Source organism: Periplaneta americana, chromosome 15, assembly GCF_040183065.1.
Source record: "Periplaneta americana isolate PAMFEO1 chromosome 15, P.americana_PAMFEO1_priV1, whole genome shotgun sequence".
NCBI classification, from domain to species: domain Eukaryota; kingdom Metazoa; phylum Arthropoda; class Insecta; order Blattodea; family Blattidae; genus Periplaneta; species Periplaneta americana.
The window spans coordinates 872,961-894,881 of NC_091131.1; the positions used below are offsets into that span (position 1 = coordinate 872,961).

The 21,921-nt window shown below is 36.9% G+C and overlaps 1 protein-coding gene across 7 annotated transcripts in view; it reads left to right on the forward strand.

The window, feature by feature from the left end:
* LOC138715790 (uncharacterized) overlaps positions 1 to 21,361 on the forward strand; it is a 45,974-nt gene extending 24,613 nt beyond the window's left edge. For 5 of the 7 annotated variants that reach the window (XM_069848865.1, XM_069848862.1, XM_069848867.1 and 2 more), the window contains one exon: positions 17,872 to 21,361. In XM_069848865.1, coding sequence (XP_069704966.1) covers positions 17,872 to 18,061 — 190 coding nt within the window. In that variant the 3' untranslated portion in view covers positions 18,062 to 21,361. Of the gene's footprint in view, positions 1 to 4,479; positions 4,527 to 10,543; positions 10,599 to 17,871 lie in introns of all 7 variants that reach the window. The other 2 variants (XR_011336572.1, XM_069848866.1) reach the window with 2 other exon arrangements.
* The last annotated feature ends 560 nt before the right edge of the window (positions 21,362 to 21,921 follow it).

Below are 21,921 nucleotides of genomic sequence, written 5' to 3' on the forward strand. Positions count from 1 at the left end.
TTCGTGGTCACTTGTATTCATTGTGACACTTCAGAGGAATATATGGAGCTTATACAAACAGCCAGTAAAATAAATCGTTTTACTATTCATAGAGTTACCTCCCAAGATATCGAAAGTTTCAAAACAGTGTGGCTTAATTCATACAAAAAGCATACTAACTCAGACAGACCTCTGGTAGAGGTGTTCCTAAAGATCAAAAGGAGAGTTTCAAGATATCGACATACAAACAGTTTTGTTACAACAAGAACACTCCTGGAAAAGTGATTGTAAAGCTAAATATTGATGGAATTATTCAATCAACCTTCACTCTGCTGAAAACAGATCTTGCTCGTGACTTACCCACCCAAATGGCCTACCCTTCAGAAAAAGTAAGTTTATTAACATCATTTATTGGGCATACTTACCAAAATATTACTTCATTTAAAAGCTTATAAAAACTGTAACATATTATATTGTACTATAAAATATATGTTTGGACACTCTTAATTAATGTCTCGGTCTGAGCCCTAAATTTCTTCATTATTGTTGTAGGTTCCCATTAATATCAAGAAGCCCTAAAATCTTACCTGATGGGATGTGAACACTTTTATGACCGCATTACAACAGAAGTAGAATGTGCTGTGGAGTTTGTTTATGAGGATTGATTAGCTCCGATCATGATGAGTAGTTATAGCTGATTATTTCATCCTTATATTAAAATTATCTTGATATTAGCAATTTAGTCTAAACCTAATTGCACATTTTTTTTAAATATGTGTTTTATAACAAAATCCTAAACAGTTCGAGAATTATATCATAAAAATACGTTTGCACCACTCGTTTATTGCAGAAACCAGTTAAGTGCAAAACTTTTTCGCATTTTTTACTGCAAAGTTAAAACGCATAAAATAATTTTCCTTAGATAAAAAGTATTGAAATATGTACTAGTTTCAGCAAAGAATATTAAAACCACTACCAAACAATTTAGATGGTTTTTTTTCCCCACAATTGGCAAACTTGACGCTTGGCTGGTTTCTGAAATAAGCGATTCAGTTATTTGCATAGTACATCATCAGAATTTTTTCAAAATTCCCTACAGTTAATCTTGGCCTTCTGTCTGTGGAAATCATTTTAAAAGCAGAAAAACTTCTTTCTGCTGAAATAGATGTGAGAGGAGCAAATTTTAAATCAGCTGCAGTAAAAACATCAATACCTACTGAAACATTTTCATTTTCCCCCCCATATCACTCTTGATACTTTTTCCAACAATGAAAATCCTTCATTCTCATCTAGTACATATATTCATCATGGCTGGTCTTCACATGACCTTTTCCATGTGCAGTGGCAAAGGAATTCCAATGTAGTATAATGACGATGATGCAAATTGTATTGTATAGCACTCTATTCGGTATTTCTGAATTCTTGTTTCTATTGGTGAATTACTTCTCTCATTATATCCAAACTGGGTATTTATCACTATGGGATGTATGTTGATGAAATGCCCTTTAATACAGTAACTCATTTTATATTAGAGAAAACCAAAATATGTAATTTTATGTTGCATTTTTTTTTGCATTTATAGCCATTTTTGTTCGATATGTAATTTTTTTCATTTTTGCTGTCATTAAAACAGTTTTCTCTAATTTTTATTGATTTTTATAGCATTTAAAAAATTCTAATTTTATTTTCCAGCAATCTTGCATACAAATCATAATTGCTGTTTTTCCACCAGTTACTATTTTTCTTTGCTGACCTTTGGCCAGTGATCCATTAAGCCGACAAATAATGTGGCGAGAGTAGATATTACCTGGAATTATGCACTCTGCGTAAAAACTCTGCAAATTGAAAGTGTTTAAAATTTCCTTTTATTTCGAGGGTGAGAAATGAGTGTGAGGGGAAACAAGCAAAATAAGAATTAATAATTAACAAAAATATGTGAATTCTTTATCTCATCAATTCCAAATAGCCCATCATAAAAATGTAATTAATGGAAATATTAACGTAATACGTAATTTGTGACAGTAGTATGCTGTGCACCCTTTGACATGGAAAATGGTCACCTCCTGTAGTGTGAATTTGTCTAAGTATCCCCATTTTGGGGAGTGGCCATTAAAATCTCCAATCAGGATTGTTTTTGGATGGATATTTATTATATCCAAGCAAGGGTTGTTATTTGGTGGATTATATATTCCATAAATTTTGTAATGTAGATTTCCATTCCAGATTTCAATATTGGTTATTTCTATCTTCTTGCTGCATTTCTTTCACGATTTTAAATTATGTTAATATAATACCACTAGCTATTTGCCGTGTCTTGGAATATGTATATTAAATCCTGACATCTGGAAATATTTTAACTGATCTTTTGTTGTGTTACTTGTATAGTAAATACATCTGTCTATTTTTCTTCTATGATAACTCTGTGAAGCCCTCCTGCATTCCATTGGAGAATTTTTAAGGTGTTGTTCTTAGATTGTAGATGTCGTCCTGCAGATGTCCTTACCCAGAGATCCGAACAGGGGACTTTTTTAACTCCGGAAAACTTATCTCAAGGAACTGTCATCATAATCTTTTGAGCATATATATATAACCGTTTTTTAAGTGGGCACCAGTTGCTGTGGTGGTTACATCACCCACTCATTCAAAACTCCCAGTATGAGTGGAGAACCATACCTGTCACTGGTAAATGGATTCCTCGAACCTAGCCAGGAGATCTTTACCAGTTCTACCAGCTTTCCTCACAATCGCCACTTGCAGGTCATTGTTATGCTGTGACAGGCCAGCATATTGAGTGAAATAGCATTTCCCCTATTTCTGGTGTTTTGGTTTTACCACCATTATTTGGTCCCCAGAGCCTCGTTTGTAGAAACAGATTGTACCACGGGCAGGTGAGGATGGGAGGGATAGGAGAGGTTAATGAATGCACTTCACTATCCATTACAACCTTTTCCGGTACCCACCTGAATAATGATTACACATATACACAGATGGGTCTACAGCTAATAGTAATTCAGGATCAGGAGCTGCATGTGAATTATTCTCATTTTATCAACCAGTTGGATATCATACGACAAATTTTGATGCAGAAATAACTGCCATTCATATTGTGTTACAACAGCTCTTGTATAGAATAGACAAATTTTAAGAAACTGTGATACTCACGGATCCTAAGGCAGAAATCTATGCACTTAACTCACATAAAATTATGCCAATCCAAATTCAGGAATGCCAGAAAATGATACTTCACAAGTTGCAGAAAAAAGTTCACTTGCAATGCATACCTGCACATTGTGGAATTGGTGGCAACAAAACTGCTGATCTCCTTGCAAAAAAAAAAGACTCCAGATTAATTCCAAGTAAAACTAAGAATTTATCTTTCATATCTATAAAAAGACTAATTGAAAATAAATATAAAGACAGAATTTACACACAAACAAGCTAAGGATAAGAAATGGAATATTTTATTCAATAAACCAGAAATCATTCTGCAAACACCCCGTAAAATGGCAGTAGCAAAATTTAAGACTATTTATGGAACATGATTATTTAGCAAAACATCTAAACACATTAGATATCTGTACAAATCCAAATTGTCCCTTAGAAGAGGAAATGGCTGAAGAACATCTTCAAACCTGTGAAGCACTAGCTGCTGGATCCAGCACAGAGAGGAGAGAGTTAATGGCTTCATTGCCATAGCCAAGCTTTTAACAACAACAACAATTTGTCTAAGTGTCGTTGAGGTTAATGTGAGATTCACACAATTAAATATTAAGCATCGAGGTCCTAGGATAAAGTCGAGTCATAGCAGCAATTTATTTGTATGTCGTGAACCGACATAATCCTTACAAAGTTTTTATGGCTTAGTGATGGAGCTCTTTCTTCTTGTTACAAAGACCAGGCTTTGAATCTCTGTGAAACGTATGCATGTATGCAATGATTCCTGGGTGGGCCTGAACAGCGACCAGTTTCAGTACAGTTTACGTTTCAAAGGGAATAATAAATTATTGAAACCATGAATGAAGTTATACTGTAAACAGTAACACTCTGCAGTTTAAGATCGTCCTAAGCAGGATTTAATTTTACATATCTTGGATTTTCAAGCATGATATCAGCTATTTTCAGGTCATCATCCTCCCCCTTTTTATCATGAGAAATCATCACTAGTAACTGCATGAGATCTTTTAATTCCATTGCCAAGCCATACATAACAAGTAACAAATATTTGCTTGTGAGACCAGTGAGCTGATTGGAAACAAAAGTGTAATTTTCAGCTGACGGCTTGTTTTCTTGGCAAAATTCTTTCAGAACTCCTTGATTTGACATGGAGAATATGTTCAAACTGCTGAAATTGATTAGAAGGCAATCATTTCCGTTTTACCTCTAGTTAGTACTTACAATTTTATTGTAGACTTCAATGTACGGTATAGTGATTGAAGCTGGTGTGTTATGATTTATTAATGAGTTGGTCTGTGATTTTGCCTTGTGCTATCATGGAGGCAGGTACATCCTATGGAGCTACATCGTGTGACAGTTGCAGAAGTGGAGAGGTAGAGTTCATAACTATTTGTTGTGTTTCTGAGAATTTTAAGAATTATTTAGTTTGTCATGGAATTGTGTCTGTGTACGAATTGTGATGGGATAATTAGATAAAATTGGAATTTAAAGTTATTTTGCTGTCGTAAAGATATTAGTATGAGAAAACAGAAGCAGAGAGAATGTGGTTTTTGTGTACATTATGATAGACATGTCGCAGAATTTATCGTACCTAATTATTTACTTTAACGGCACCATGGGTTTACTTGGTACATATTTGTGGTAGTATCTGATTGTATTGCCACTGCTGATGTATATTTCCATGAATATTACGCGTGAAAGTGTAGGCTAGGTTAGATGAGGCCAAGGAATGTGACAAGGTTAGAGTGGGTTAGGCACGGGGATACAAGAAGACTCCACATATCAGAGAACATAATGCAGAATCCTTCTGTGCCCCAGATGCTAATTGGTTCTAACTTCGTGTTGGAAAATGAAGCATGCATCAACACGTGTGAAGCAATTCAGATGACATGACAGATAATTATTTTAAGGGAATAAGGTAGCCTAGGTGTTTTCATAGTGTGCAATGCTGATTTTGAGTGGTTATTTCTTCGAAAGTATAAAAGGTGTTATTTTCACATTTTTACATATTGTTCTACATGCGTTTAGGATTATATTGATGGTTTTGTTTGTTATATTAACTGCTATAAATGAATTTAAAAAAAAATGTATTCAAATGAAAGAAGAAGAAAAAAAAATTGTTAAATTCATGCACCTTTCTCTTGAAAAGTGGTTAACCCATTACAGCTGTGCGTGATCATATGATCACACCACACATGTGTTTATTTAAACTGTTGAAAAAATAATACTACATTATGGATTTGAATTTTGGAAGTGCCTATTGGTTCAGAAGATATGAGGCAATGCTGTAATTGTGATAAGTTCATTGTGGGGACACAGGAGTTGTCTGCAGTGTTAGTTATCTGTTCGCCTTCATCAGCTGGAGTATGATGGCTGTCTTTGAGTAAGTATTGCTTTTATCGCATTGTTTGAAGATATTTGTTAGGATATTTATGTTGGCCGTACTCTAGAATAATCGTAGCTTTTGCTGTTTTGCTAAGGATATTTAGTCTTTCATTATGACGCTGGGGTGCCCTCCCTTCTTCCAGACGCGTGATCGCCTCCCGAGGCAGCGCGAACTTTCCATCATGGTTGTCAAAATACGAACTGGCCATCCTAACCTATTACCTATTGGCCTAGTTGCTTTATGAGTGATGCCTTATTGGTGTCACTTATGAGGTTCAAACCTGTCTTTGGATGGTTGACTAAAAACGAGCCCCTACAACCATGCCTCAGACAATTATGAAAATAAATAAATTAATACAAATTTTATTTTATAGGCTAAACTTTAAACACTGTGGCTCAGTACAAAATGTAATTACAGACCTGTTTATTTCACTCTATATAGAGACTACAAGGCAACTTTTGTACACCTTTAAATTTTGAATTTCTGAATTTTTTTTTGGGAGAGTATATCCTGCTGTTACATATGTCACAGGATATTAACTTCACGCAATTTAACACAACACAGCACCATATGAAAAGGGACCACTTGGTGGCTTACAGTTTCTGATATAATGTTAAAAAACGAAGAGAAGGTTCAAACTGGTGAATTTTTCTTTTTTATGCTGTTGGTATGATGATGTCCTAAATAATGAACTGTATCAGCTGGAGCACTTTCAAATCACTGTGTATACAAACGCAAAAAAGGGACCACTGGCGGTGCATAATGATTCACGTGTCTTACTCTGTCTCATTGTGTGCTGTGTTGATGAGGTTCTGTCTTCTATATCTGTATAAATATCTTGCCTGGGAAGCTAAGCCAGTTTTGTTGTGCCCATTGATGTGTGAAGTAGAGTATTGTTGGGTTTGGAAGTTCAAGTAAGAGTAGAGACCTGCATTAGTGTGCTGTGTGTAATCACTGAGAGTCATTTATATGACAGTGCCACGTCTGAATTTATTTTGAAATCACTAAAACAGTATTCACATTCAGATAGCCAAAGCCATGACAGTATTTCAGCGCTCCTTTGCTTGGTGAGACAGTTTCATGTTGGCACAACAAATACATCTATCATGTGATTCCTAAGAAGTACAGGGTACAAAGTGAGTCTGTTCAGTGTTGCTTGTGGGCTATCAAATACATTGGTACTATTCTACGAGGTTAATGTTATGTCTTATTTAACGACACTCGCAACTACAGAGGTTATATCAGCTTCGCCAGATGTGCCGGAATTTTGTACCGCAGGAGTTCTTTTACATGCCAGTAAATCTACTGACATGAGCGTGTCGCATTTAAGCACACTTAAATGCCATCGACCTGGCCCGGGATCGAACCCGCAACCTTGGGCATAGAAGGCCAGCGCTATACCAACTCGCCAACCAGGTCAACTTCTACGAGGTACCCGAAAAGGTGAAAGTGCAGTAGTATCACTTAGGCCCACTTGGAAAAATTTTACTGGTTGAAGAAAATGTTGAGTTCATGCAGACAACTGTGTGGGTCATTGAGATACTCACATGACGATTGTTGACAGACAAGAATAAGAGCTGCTGAATTTCCTTAGTTCCTGTAGGACACGTGAAATTCCAACCTGATGTTTATTTTAGATGCTTTAAAAGAGCATTTAGCAAGAATCTATGTTCAGTCATTGAAGATGTTATGGATGTGGCAAGAAAAAACTGTCCATCTATCAACTTCATTGCCCCTGTAGCAGTTGAAACAGAAACAGTTGTTGTTCCGACTTACAACTGATAGAATAAACTACTGGCAGGAGTGAGAAATATATCTGATTTTATACAAATCCACTGAGTGGATTGTCCATATATGATGTACGCTAAAAAATCATTAATTCAGAAGAAGCAGCGTACAGTACTTAACTTGGGTTGACAGTGTGTTGCTCCGAAAGAAATTAGACCTTCTGTATCACAGAAGCAAGATACATTATGTCCTCTTCTTTCACCTTTACACCACCAACCACAAAGGGAAGAAACGAAAACCACCAACACCAAGAAAATACTTTCCGAAAAAGAAATTCTGCACCAACTGTGGCTACTGTGAAAAGATCGGATAGTAAAGAGGCATGCAGTGTGTCCAAAATGAAGAAATTACGTGAGTAGAGAGCTCTCTGAATGGAAAAACTTAAACTGTACATTTCTTATTTTAAATATTCACTTTCTATTCAGTTATTTGTGAAGAAAAAAAATCATCGGTTTACAAGCAAAACACATTGAGTCAAAAATATTACTTCTGACAAGAAGCACATATAATGTATGTGTATAAACTTAGAATTGGAAAATTAAATACACATAAATAAAAACAACTTACTAAAACTAATGTTTTGAGGGTTCAGTTTTGTTAAGATATTTCAAATGCCTTTTTCTCAGAGGCAATATTTTTTACTTAATGAGTTTTGCTTGTAAGCTGATGAAATATCAGTTAATATGAAAAAATTGTGAACAGCGTAACTTCCCAGTGTATTAGTAGTTATTTGCATTTAAACATAACAGATCTTTTAAGGGCTGTAACTTACCGGTACTATAAAATTGACTTCTTTACTTACTGGCTTTTAAGGAACCCGGAGGTTCATTGCCGCCCTCACATAAGCCAGCCATTGGTCCCTATCCTGAGCAAGATTAATCCAGTCTCTATCATTATATCCCACCTCCCTCAAATCCATTTTAATATTATCTTCCCATCTACATCTCGGCCTCCCAACTAGCACTCTATATGCATTTCTGGATTCGCCTATATGTTCTACATGCCTCGCCCATCTCAAATGTCTGGATTTAATGTTCCTAATTATGTCAGGTGAAGAATACAATGCATGCAGTTCTGCATTGTGTAACTTTCTCCATTCTCCTGTAACTTCATCCTGCTTAGCCCCAAATATTTTCCTAAGCACCTTATTCTCAAACACCCTTAACCTATGTTCCTCAAAGTGAGAGTCCAAGTTTCACAACCATACAGAACAACCGGTAATATAACTGTTTAAAAATTCTAACTTTCATATTTTTTGACAGCAGACTGGATGATAAAAGCTTCTTAACTGAATAGCAACAGCATTTCTCATATTTATTCTGTGTTTAATTTTCTTCCGAGTATCATTTATATTTGAGGGGTTCATAACCAGAGTGGACCAAGTCCGTCTGGAATAGTTCTGAGAAATTGAGGTGCAATATGAGCCATTGAGTCTTAAAGTTCCTGGCTCACGCTTAGCAACCTTCATCTTTCGTAGGAAATGCTGTCCTCTGTAGAGTAACAAGTGAGTTATGGACTTTATTTGTTGTGGCAATGAATAATGCTAAGTTTTCTTCATCCGAAATTGTATTAATCCACAAACTGACCACTGGTGGACTTGGTCCACTCTGCTTGTGAGCCCCTCATTTGTTACTGTTGCTCCCAGGTATTTGAATTTTTTCACCTCTTCAAAGGATAAATTTCCAATTTTTATATTTCTGTTTTGTACAATAGTCTCGTCACGAGATATAATCATAATGACTTCTTTACATATTGAAAGTTCTTGTTACTTTTAGACCTTCAAAATGCTTTGAAATCAGATTCTTCCATTCTTACTACTTGACATACATATCAGGGAATATTGAAACACTTTAACTCAATACCGTCAAGTGGTTCCTTTTCATTGCACGTACACATAATGTAATACAGCATAAGGAGCAAACAGTAACAGAAACAAATAGGAGTGGTGATGCTGCCATAGATAATTACACAACGTTTTTGTTATGTTACCATAATGGATCATTGTTATTGGTCCTTATCGACCCTGCCAGAATATCATATTCTTTCTTGACAACCTTAATCAGTTTTTGAACTGCTTCAAATATCGTGTTTCCTTCTCCTGTTCAGAAAACAGCAAGTTTCCCATTAAGACTCGTAAATATACAAGCTAGGTCAAAAGTCGCTTTCCCCTATATTCGTTCTTAGATTCCATACTCGCACACATACAGATGTCATAACTTGAATAAACGAATAGCTGGTGGGCTGACAACCATGTTCGTGTGTCGACTGTTTTTCTGATGTCGCCTTGTCATTGTTTTGTTTTATTGTGTTGGGTTGCGTCTCTATGTAATAACTGATAATTTCGTGCAATGAATCGCAAATTAACCACAGAACAACGAGCACAGGAAGAGCACAGCATTGGTGATAACAGACTTTGAGACAAGATTTCCTGATGTTCAGGATCTGCATCAGTTGCGAGAGATGATTGAACAGTCATTCGTGAAAATCGTGGTTATGTTCTGCGATCTGTAAACCAGTGTCTAAACATTGTGGATTGTGTATCGACAAACAGGACCTCCATTTTGAACAAAATCTGTAAAGGAATGTGTAGTCAAATGTAAATTGAATGTAATTAAATGTAAGAAAGTATTTGGGGAAAGCGACTTTTAACCACCCTGTATAACAGATGTGTTTTCAGACAGGAAACTAATTAATGTCACATTATAGATGTCATAAAGAAGTTCGTCTTACAACCAATGGGAAGGGTTTCAGACACGTGCATTTGTTTACATGTGGAGTCTTCTTACATGAAGAGTCCACTGCAAGAATGATGGATGTCACTTTCTTGTCGAAAATGAACCAAGACTGTCAATGCATGGCTTAAGACATATAGAATGTACATACAGAGTTATATGGCATTAACACTGATAGTCATTGTCCAGTAATGATCGGAAAATCACAGTTAAGCTTTGAGCGCTAAGCATTTCAAACTTTCAATTGCTTCTCCTACAAAATGTATTCCAAATGACATCCATCATTCTTGCAGTGGACTCTTCATATGGAATAAACATTAAGTGATTATCGAGGTTAGAGTGGGTTAGATGAGGGATTGTTCAGCGACAGGAGACCAAGGACTCTGACAAGGTTAGAGTGGGTTAGATGAGGGGATAGTCATTTGGTGCCTTTAAAGTAAACAAATACCGAATTTATGTTTAAGAGGGCCTTTTCTGATCATAGGGTCTATTTCTTCTGTGCTGTTGGAAATTTGTGTTCTCCACATAATATGTTGCAGGTGAGTGCTTCTTTGTAATTTAAAAACAGTGTTTTCTGCTCAATTTGAGTATAGTTTGTGTATTTCCTAAGTGAAATCAAGGAGTTAAGAATAAATTTGATCGAGAAAGTGTACTTCAGCTAAAGTAAATGAAATCAACCCGTATAACTGCTTTATTTTCTGGAACACTATCTTCTTTCTTATTGAAATAATATGGCTGTACCTCCTTCACAAAGAAATAACACGATTGCCTGGCACATATTATTTACATTCCATCAAAATATTGAACTCCTTTATGCAACTCTGTAATGAATGTCGAACATTTGTAAAGTGCTCTAGTATCAGCAAGAAAAAATAGAAATCAAGGAACATGACAGGTCTGTACATGGGAGTCAAGGAGTATGTGACATCCAAGAACTAAGTAATTATATTGAAGGACATGCATGACCACATTGTACGTGCTGTTCAAGAGAATAATACGAACTTGGCTTTAGAGGAGGTTTGACCCATTCCAAGTATTCAATTTTTTTATTTTGTCAAGGAAATCTTGTAAAATCAAATTAATTCTATAATAAGGGAAAGCATTGAGTGACTTCTAGTAACTTTAGTATCTGTGTACTATGAACTCTTCTCTGTAAATATTTATTTTTATAAACTAATGCAAAACTGGTCAAGCCTCCCATTTGTGGGTAGATTGACCCACGTACAAAAAGCCTTATAGATGTGACAATTTCTACACATTATAAATACAGATAAACATGAAATGAGTTATCTAATATAAAAGTAATACATAAGTGAATTATGAAAACAAATTGCAATTTTTTTGTGTTTGAAAAAAATTCACTAAAAGTTGTTTGATTAAATGCTGTGTGCTAGCTGTTTTTTGTTCTCCAGTTCACCTCTAGCTACTGCATATTCATGAGAAAGCCTTAGAAATTCTTTTGCTATCAGTTCATAATTCAGTTTGGATGCAACAAATAAATAATTTTTGAGTTCGGTTTCCTCTTCATTACCGGTGGACAAAATTTGACAGCTGTTGTAATTTGCCTTAAACATTGTCTTCTCTTCTTCTTGGACTTCATTAACATACTAGCCATCGGCTAGGATGCTTGACTTCTGATCTGGAGTTGTGCTCGATTTCTGCTTGGGGCAATTACCTGGTTGGATTTTTTCCGAGGCATTTTTCCAACCATAAGGCAAATGTCGGGTAATTGATCGATGACGAATCCTCTGCCCCATCTTGCCAAATACCATTTCACTGTCACCAGTTCCATTGACGCTAAATAACCAACTAAAAAAATTATTAACATATCATTCTAACATTTTTCTGTCTAAGCAACTACTCACCTTCAGTTACTTGTTTCAAAGTTGTCTTAATTATTTCTGCTCCACTTTCGTCTAAAGATTGGTGCCTAGCTTCCACTTGCATGATATCCTATTACAATAGTTATAGCAATCATATTTAATTATTTGGGGGGGGGGGGGTGCGGATGTTGATGAAAAGTCATCATCTTATTTTTCACATTAGGACGGTGCCTATGAATGTAGAAATCCTTTCTACATTAATGTTAACATAGGAAATTGATTTCTTATATTGCATTTATTGACGTTTTTGAAGTAATGGGTCATTTTTACATTTTTTTAGGCATTGTTTGGTCATTTTTAATATTTTGAAGAACATTTAGATCATTTCGAATGCAATTTACTTCCTTCTTTACATATAGGCCTGTTAAATCTTTTTCTAAGCAAACAGACGAATAGTAGGCCCTACAACAGGGCTGGGCAGCAAGAGCGGATTCTACTCTCGCACGGGGAGCCATATGATTTCTCTTCATCCCCTTTCTTCCCCTCCGAACACCGCGCAGCCTTGATTCCGTGACTGATGAATATTAAGCATCCCCGTTTAGAGTCTGGATGCGCTCCCGATGCCCAGCCCTACCCTACAAGTAATTACCTACTGAATAACAGTGAAGTTTGTGTTTTATAGTTTGGAACAAACTCTAAAGTCCGTCCGTCATTTCACTGAATGCTTCACCTCGCACAGCAGCTTAGTTTAAGTGAGGGCTTTGACTGCTACTGTTCTCTTGTTGGTATGAGTGGAAGGGAGGAAACTTTAACCATTTCGTGGACAATAGGACATTGTTTGGAAGGGATGTACTACAGTACACAGTATTGATTGCAAGAATGCATGCTACACCCACAATTGGTTTTGTCATTCGCACTTCCTTATCTGGTAACAAAGTGAAGAGTGGAAGGAGGAGGAGACGGAGAATGAAGGCACTGACATAGACCAACCCTGATTGAAACATATTGTAAACCCTCATTAAAATCTATAGTTTTCTCCCAAAACTTTCATTTTATTGCTTGCTCTTTTCCTTTACAGTATCTTAGTCAAATTTCAGGGAGTTGCCTACTCTCTCCGACATTTGCAGGGCAGTCATTGAAACAAGGTGATTAATTTTTAAGAAGTTGTAGTGCGAGTACAGTGAATAATATTTAAATGCCATTTTTCCATTATTTTAAGGGCATTTTAATGATCATTTTAAGTAAATTTTTAGGTCATCAACATCCGCCCCCTATTATTAACTATTTTAAGTACTCATCTAGTTTTCTTTAAAGTGTCCTGTGGGTATAACCTCCCTACTTGGTCATTTTTACTAATTAAAATATTTACACAATTCTTTGTGAAAGAAACTAAATTGTAAACATATCAATTTAAACCTAAAACATTACAGAATCAAATAAAATTGTACCGAAGTATTTTCAACATGATTAATTTCACTCACCTGGATTCTTACAAACTGGAACCACACAAAACAAAGCAAACATGTTACTAGGAGCTGGCTGTCGACAAACTGTGAGACTTTTAAATAATTGGGAGGGGCCAAACATCCCTACTCATGCTTCCTGAATATTGAGCTATGGATGCTGAGTGGTTAGTTCTGCAGGTGGCACGGTGTGTCTGGACTTGTGCTGCTGCCTGGTTGGGTTTTCTCAGAAGATTTCCCCAGCTGTAAATTGAATGTCAGCTAAACCCTGGCAAAAGCTCGGCCTCATCTTGCTACCATCAGTTCCATTGACTCAAAATAACCTACAGTTGTACACAAGCATTTATGGTTGCCAAGGTCACGCACACACTTTCCCTTCTTCCTACAGCAAACTTACTCATCCTCCTGTCGCCACAGTGGCCTGGAGCCTATTATCTGAACTTCCTACACTGCAAAGATAAAGTTCAATATCTTCAAATATGTCTCGCAGTCTAAATATGCACATGCAGACAAAAGAAGTTAGTTTCAATGTTGTTTTCTAATGCCAGGCGTTTGACAATAAAGTCATTTGACCTCTTGCACTCTAATACTTTTCAAAGATATCATGGCCAGCCACTGAAGCACAGGTTTTGAGGTATTCCGAATCCATCTCTTGATCTGAGTCGCACAATGGGCAGTTAGGGGACTGATATATTCCAATTCTATGCAGGTGTTTGGCCAAACAGTCATGGCCTGTTGCCAATCTATATGCAGCTACAGACGATTTTCGTGGTAAATCGGGAATTAACTGTGGATTATGATGCAGAGAGTTCCATTTTTTCCCTTGAGATTGTGTTATCAAATTTTAGTTTTAATGTTTACAAATATATTTTAAAGTTCTTTGTAGCAGTGAGTCTTCTGTATTTTCTTCCATGTTCAACTCGACTAGTTAAGGCGACAGCTTTTGGTGTCAGTTTAAACACTGTAAGAAATGTTTGCATTGACGCGATTGAGTCCCTAGAATACGGTCCATGGTCATCTTCTCTTGCTGTTGGCAGAACCAACCTCCATGCATACTTTTTTGTGGTTGCTTGAAGTCCATATCGGCCACAACCACACCCCAAGCTTGCTATTTTCCAAGAGAGCGTCTGTCGTTTCCAAGAATACGGTGTAAAGCATCTGTTATTTCCAAGGACATGGTGTTGGCGGCGAGTTGCACTGTGTGCATTGCGCTTGACCACTGACATCGACAATTCTGTGACTGATACCGACCACTCACGACCACAGACGTCGATAATGAATAAAGTTTGTGACCGTGTGAGTTACTATCATCTGTTTCCATACTAATTCCTAACCGTCCACAAGTGGACCACTGTTTTGTGGTTGTGCTGTGGTCCATGTGAGTTGAGCCTAACTTGCAAAGGGAAAAGTTCATGAGGAGAGTGGGTAAGCGAGCAAAACTGCGTACGACCTTGAACACTCCACAATCTGTGTTCCACTATAGTAGGTAGTACAGCATAGTTAAATAAGTAAAGTAAAAAAAAAAAAATCTCACTTAGAGTAAGTGGACATTTGCCTCATTTTACGGGGTAAAGTTATTACGAGACCACGGAACTTCATGCTGTTGCAGGTTTTTATTGATTTAGCACATTGAAAAAGTAAAAGTGGATCTTTGCCGATCATGGTTTTTGCGTTCGAATGAAGCCAGCTTTATTTTAGCATAAACGCCTATTGTGAGGATTTTTCCTTTTAAATGCATATATATTTTTATTTTGCATATTTAAATGCACGGTATATATTAACTTGTTTCCTTGTTTTGCCTGATTTATTATCTAATTTCAAAATTTCTCTCTGTTAAAAATAAGAATAATTTCCAAGAAGCTACCGGCATAGCTCTGTCGGCTAAGGCACTTGCCTGCCAATCCGGAGTTGCGTTCGGGCGCGGGTTCGATTCCCGCTTGGGCTGATTACCTGGTTGGGTTTTGTCCGAGGTTTTCCCCAACCGTAAGGCAAATGTCAGGTAATCTATATCAAATTCTCGACCTCATCTCGCCAAACACCACCTCGCTATCACCAATCCCATCGACGCTAAATAACCTCGTAGTTGATACAGCGTCGTTAAATAACCAAGTAAAAAAAATTTCCAAGAAAATAAATTGCGTGGGGAATAGAAACAATAATTAATTACTGTTGAGCACATGAAACAGCTGTGATGGCGATGGATACTTCTTCCTAGTGTATAAGTTGGGTCGTCTAACACTTTGACACTGTGTACACAATGTTCAGGAGCCAGGACGAAAATACAAGTCGCCTAGATGTCATTCAGACTTCTACTCTGATTTTTTCGAACCAAAGATGAATGTATTAGACACCTGCGACAATAAACTCACGTACTGTTGATGTCATGAAACTGCTGCATAAGATAAAAGACTTACTGAAAGCAATTCCTGGATTACAAGGTAAAGTAATGTCTGCAAAATTTAAGCTTGTGTTAAGAGAATAGTCCTGGCTCTAAAGAAATGCTCCAAATTGCTGAAAATGTGAAACAATCACTGAAATTGGAATATTTCTGCTTACAATTATGCACTAACTTAGTCACATCATGTGATGTACAGAGATCATTGTCGAAATTTAAACTAATGTCAACAGATGAGAGGGGACATTTTACAGTAGAGAACTTGGAGAAATCTTTGGTTGTTTACTGCAGTAATTACATGAAAAGCAAAGGAAGTAAAAAAAAAGTTGGAAAGTTAGAGATGTACCAATTCAAATATGTATTAAAATGAGTAATTAATTAATACATTTATAGAAAAAAATACATTTAATAAATGTTGATGACTGTTATTATTTTAAATTATTTTCATTTATGTCATATTAAACCAAATAAATCTCTAAAAGTGTATTTTTTACTGCACATATTTCAACAATTTTTACTGCATATTTTCAGGATAAGTTTCGTGGTCTAGTTATTACTGATAAATTTGATCAACTTCTTGATATAGAATGCGTCCCTATATGATTATATCTAGTTTCAAAGTTGTTTAATTCCTCTTACTTGCATAAGTATAAGAATAAACTTATATGGAAATAAAGAGCAACGCTACGAGTTTTCATGCCATAACATATAACTTCTGATTTCTTGGCAATAACGCTATTAACTGTCTTGCTCTCCAGTATTTGTCACACACGTGAGTGGGTTTAGAGGGAAGGGCACCATTTAGCATGTCTGGAGTGATGGACTCAGCAGCAGCAACAATTCTCACGGGTCGACATGGCCCTTCATATACCTCCACAGAAAGAAATCACATTATGTGAGGTCGGGGGGACTGTGGACTGTGCACTAAAGCTGCTCTGACTTCATTGAGCATATTTGGATGTCCTGAGCTCTTCCCTTTACAGAAGCATCCTGTTGTGGGAGCCGGCATTTTGTAAATGTGATGCTGTGACCCAACAAATGCTGCGAGCACATGATATAAAACTTTCACACCTCCTCTTTCATTACATGTAGGGAATGCACATTCACTTTCGTTTGTAAAGCGTACAACCACCTGAAACATTGGTATTCATTTAGGGACACAGTGTTTAGTTCGAATGAAATTACCATGTTAAAATGTACCCCAGTTGTCTGCATTGACCTGCAAGTTCTCTCAAATGTTAAAATAGTAACCTCAAAGGGTTGAAAGTTCCTTATTATCTCACCTAAGTGAGTGAATTAATATGTTACCTATATGACGGGTATAGCAGGTAACGTGCTGCATTGCAAAGCTGGAGATTTTGGGTTCTGTTTCCAATGGTGTCACTGAATATTTTAAAATCTGTTTCGAAATAAGCACCAGTGAATTTCCTGGGGATGAAGGCAGTAATAATGCGAGGCGGACATCAGAACTGATGTCTTGGCCCAATGTCACTTTGTATGGCAACAAGTATTGTTAGTGGGCAGCATCCATACCCACACAAGTTATTGAAAATGTGTAGATATTTCAGAATGCGAAATGTTTCTTATGAAATATTTCACTACATTGCCAGTGGTCACTGCTGCTTCTCCCAGCCACTTTCTGCACATCTGGCATTTACAAAACATGTTCCTTGAAATTCAGTGGGACATTAAGTTTTCACTTTAACATTTAACTTCAAGTTGGTCTCGGTAGCATAGTCGATATAGTGCTGGCCTTCTGTGCTCGAGGTTGCAGGTTTGATCCTGGCCCAGGCTGATGGCATTTAAGTGTGTTCAAATGTGACAGGCTCATGTCAGTAGATTTACTGGCATGTGAAAGAGTTCCTGCAGAACAAAATTCTGGCACACCAGCGATGCTGATATAACCTCTGCAGTTGCGAGCGTCATTAAATAAACTGTCATTAAAAACTTTTTAAGTTCAATCTAGGGATTGGAGATTGTCCTCTCACAGTTCGTCTTAAGCTTCTTGCATTTTCTTCCTTCACCAGTATTCGTATAGTGTTTTCTCTAAAAAAAAAAAATGGAAGAGTAGAACGCAATTTTTCCATGCTTGGTAATGGTATTAACTAAAGGACGGTTATCATTGCCGCAGGAGGCACTCTGCAAGTCAGCGGGCGTGCAGCTACTTCCTGGAGGGCAGCTGTAGGCGTCCGCACTGCCGCTTCTCACACGACTTGGCAGCGATCCCGTGCAGGTTCTGGGCGGACTCGTCGTGCTTGAAGGGAATTGCATGCCCGTTCCTGCACGGCAGTGCCCAGACCCTGCGCCCTGTCACCTTGTAAAGGTAAAGTCTTTGTAGGCATAACTCGAAATCAAATTAGGTTACTCTTAGATATTACCCAGTTTTTGTATTTGGGCACATGCCCACCAAACACGAGACACTCTGTTTTATATGGTGACGAGTAACTCGTCATTGCGTAGCAGCTGTCATGCTACACTGCACACTGAGGATACATTTGTTGACTTTTGACTCAGTTTATACTTACCTTGAGCCTGATGCTGAATCCCCTTGTATTAGTCGTGTCCCTGTGCTTTGTTTCTTGTTGTGCATTATGGGGCAGCTACACTAACGAAAGATCAAAATTGGTATAGGAGCATTTGTGCAATGCAGGTGACTTGAGTTTGCTAATAATCAAATCTTGGCGTCGAGAGTATGAAGTGAGTAAATGATCTTAGCAAAGCCGGAATTTTGTAAACCACGTGGATGTTTTTGTAATACTGTGAAGCCTGCTCTGCGTGAACTCGAATGTTTATTGTTACAAGATATTTATATGCCTTGTTTTACATTTTTGCCCCTTCATAGTCTCTACATTAAGCTGCAAGTGGTGCAGAGTTTTGTCTGTGATTTAGGAGGATATTTTAGTAAAGAGAGATTGACATTGTTTGTCCTTGCACGAGTAGATGTGCTCATACTGAATATTTTAATGTGAAAAAGAGGATTTGGCATCATTTACATCTGAGCTCGGTTTGACACGCCACAGATAATCAAGTGGTGTACAAGTTCCATGATGTATGGATTAAACTAGTTATTATAATGAAGTAAAACTACTTTTATGTTATTTTTTTTAACAGATTTTGTCTAATAGCCGTGTTGAAAGTAGATAACCTCTCTTCGTCACCTTTGTGTAGAGTGGGAGCAGCACGTACTTACTGCTGGTCTGTCTGCCCCTGCACACTGCATTGTATGTTCCAGACACTCGCTGCATTATTACATAGCAACGCAAGTCCATGCACATAATCACTTGTAAATTGTTGCAGTAGAGTAGGAAATGTGCGCACGTGTGTCTGTCTCTTTTCCTTCATGCTGTACCAGATAAGCGGTGTTACAGGTACGGTACTGTGTGAAATTTAAGTAGATTCCAAATTTCTGGAGAAGCGTTTCAGCATATGCTTGAGAATGACAAGATTAATTTTTTGGATGTGATTATCTTATTAAAGGCGAAATTTTATTAGCTTTTAAAAATCGCTCTCTTACAACAGGAATTTGGTGACTAGTACAGGAAGGCGCTTCTCATTCTGACATGTGCCGTTCTAGTCCGACTTGTTTCTCCCTGAGTTACTGTATTTCATTTCGTAGTGCTGTGGTACATAATTAAATTTTAGTAGAGCATTTTGGATGAGTAATTTTTACGAAAGTAACATATGTCAAATTTCGTTGTGTTTGAACCAAATTATAATGGTAGATTAATGTGTTGTATCTTTAACTATTATTTAAGTGAATTATGTCTCCTGCGTTATGCAGACTTGGAATCACTGCATCCACGCTGGGTTGTAGTGTTCGTGTCGCACAGGGAAGGTAGTGCTCATAGTGCTAGTGTCTTTGTCGATGCAGTTTGAGTTGTCTCCCTGTGCTGAAAACATATTTCTCCTTTTAAATGTAAAAAAAAAGAAAAAGAAAAAAAAAAAGAATGAAAAGGAAAAACTGTACAACTCTACCACCTAATGTACTTATCACTGCAGACATAATATGTTATTGCACTGTGGTGATACAAGTAATGTAAATATGTCAGTTGGGAAGCATTACTTGACAAAATTGTGTAGAGAAAAGAAAAGAAGTAATTAATTTTTCAGAGCGAGTGAGATGCGTGCAGTGTACCACATGCAATAATTGTTCAACTGGCACCTGCACCAACTCGTTCTCCAAAATGGAATTTTAAACCAGTTCTGTTTGACTTCTTCCTTCCTTCCTGATTTTTTTTTCCCCCAGGCAGAATCTGTAGAAAATTTTAAGTGATGCTTGTCCACTGTTCTTGGAAGCATATATACTTCGTAACAAATGGAGTGAACTGGTTTAAAATGCTTGTGTAACTATTAATTTGTTCAAATGAAACTTCGATAAAACTGAAAGGAAGGAAGGAAGGCTGTGGGATGGAGTCTAGGCTTCATTCCTTTGATGTGTGTGTGTGAATGTGTGTGCGACACTCTTGAAAAATCTGAAAATTATATGTTTGAACAAAATCTGCAGACATTTTTTGGAAATGATCCAGAGAGGACGTGGAATAAGAATTTGTCTAATATATCATCTGAATTTACAGATAGAACGGAGTGCAGCAGCTTCTTCAGGAGTGTCGCACTAGAGTGAATGAACAGTTCCACCCATAAGTGTCGGCTTGTCAGTATTTCATACGTAGTGCCGCACCATTTTGAACTCTAATTCCTGTCATGCTGCTAGATTTTTTCCATCCGACATTTATTTAGTACTGTGAATGAATAGATAATTAATTTGTCACCTGGAAGTATGGACAGAATATGCATTGAGATGCTGAGGCACTTCCAGTTCTTATTTCTAGCTGGTACAAAATATCGGACACTTTACTTTATTCTTGGTACATTTAAAATTTACTTAAGCAATAATGTTTTCTCTCTTCTTATGTTAACAGTTGTATATGAGTAAGTATAAGAACAAAAGAAAATGGAATAACCCGAAACTATTGACTTGCTTTGTACATGCCTTGACAAAGTCGTCACTTATGGAATGATGGAACCAACTCAGTACGTCAAGGCGTCATGCCACCATAACAACCGAGATGCAACACACGTGTCCAGTTCTAGCCAGAAAATTAACAAATGAGTTACTCTTACAAACCATATCGATTGACTTGCCATGCATCTTGGTTGTTTCTTATGGAACATAAATGCTGTCAGGCTTCTAACTGGTTCGTGTGTATTCCCCAGTCATTTATTTGGTCATTGATGGAAGTTATTTGAAGGGGAAAAAAGTCTATATACTTTTTGGATAAGAAGGTAAAACAATAACAATAAAGATAATAATCGCCATTATAGATGTAAATCTTTATTCTCAGATAATTAGGAGCTTTGTTCAGTACATTAAATTTGGAAATGTTGTAGTGCAACGAAAAATTAATTAATTGTAAATAACTTGCTATATTGAAATGTAATACGTGATGATCTGTATTTTGATTTTGATTGGAGAAGGGACACATTCGGTTAAAAAACTAAAGTTGCACACAGATAAATATTGTAAAGGATTAATTAAGATTCAGAATTAATTTTATTCTATACTGAATTGGCTCTCAAAATTGCAATCACAAAACACAAATAAAGAAATTCATACAGTAAAATTTGTCTTCTGTTTGCCAGGTGTACATAGTTCATCCACCACATTGAGAGTCCTGTTACCCATACTTATATGTTACAGTATTCATGTGGGGCGTACTTACTGTGCAGCATGCACTTCTCAATTTTTGAAAAGTAAAATGTCTTTTCATTGCAACATAAACAGTAAATAACTTTACAGTTGACTGTGTTCTCTGCATTTTGCAGTCTTTACATTTGCAGGACTCTTTTACCTATTTTATGATAGGCTACTTATTATTTTTACAAATAATGGTTAAAGGAATGTGCTGTGCGAAAACTGACCTGGCGAGGAGCAACTTGCAGAGCTTCAAGTAATAAAAGAAGAGGAAAGTGTGTTACATTGAGGTAACTTGAACAGTGGAAGTGGCCACACCTTCATGTAACATTACATAACTATTTCATTAACATGGCCACACATAAAAATAAAGTCAGTTTCCAATAAGAATTCCCTTGCTAAATTTCCTGTTCCATTAAGCCAGTCCACTGTGTGGAGTAACGGTTAGCACACCTGACTGTGAAACAAGTGGGCCTGGTCTAATCCTGG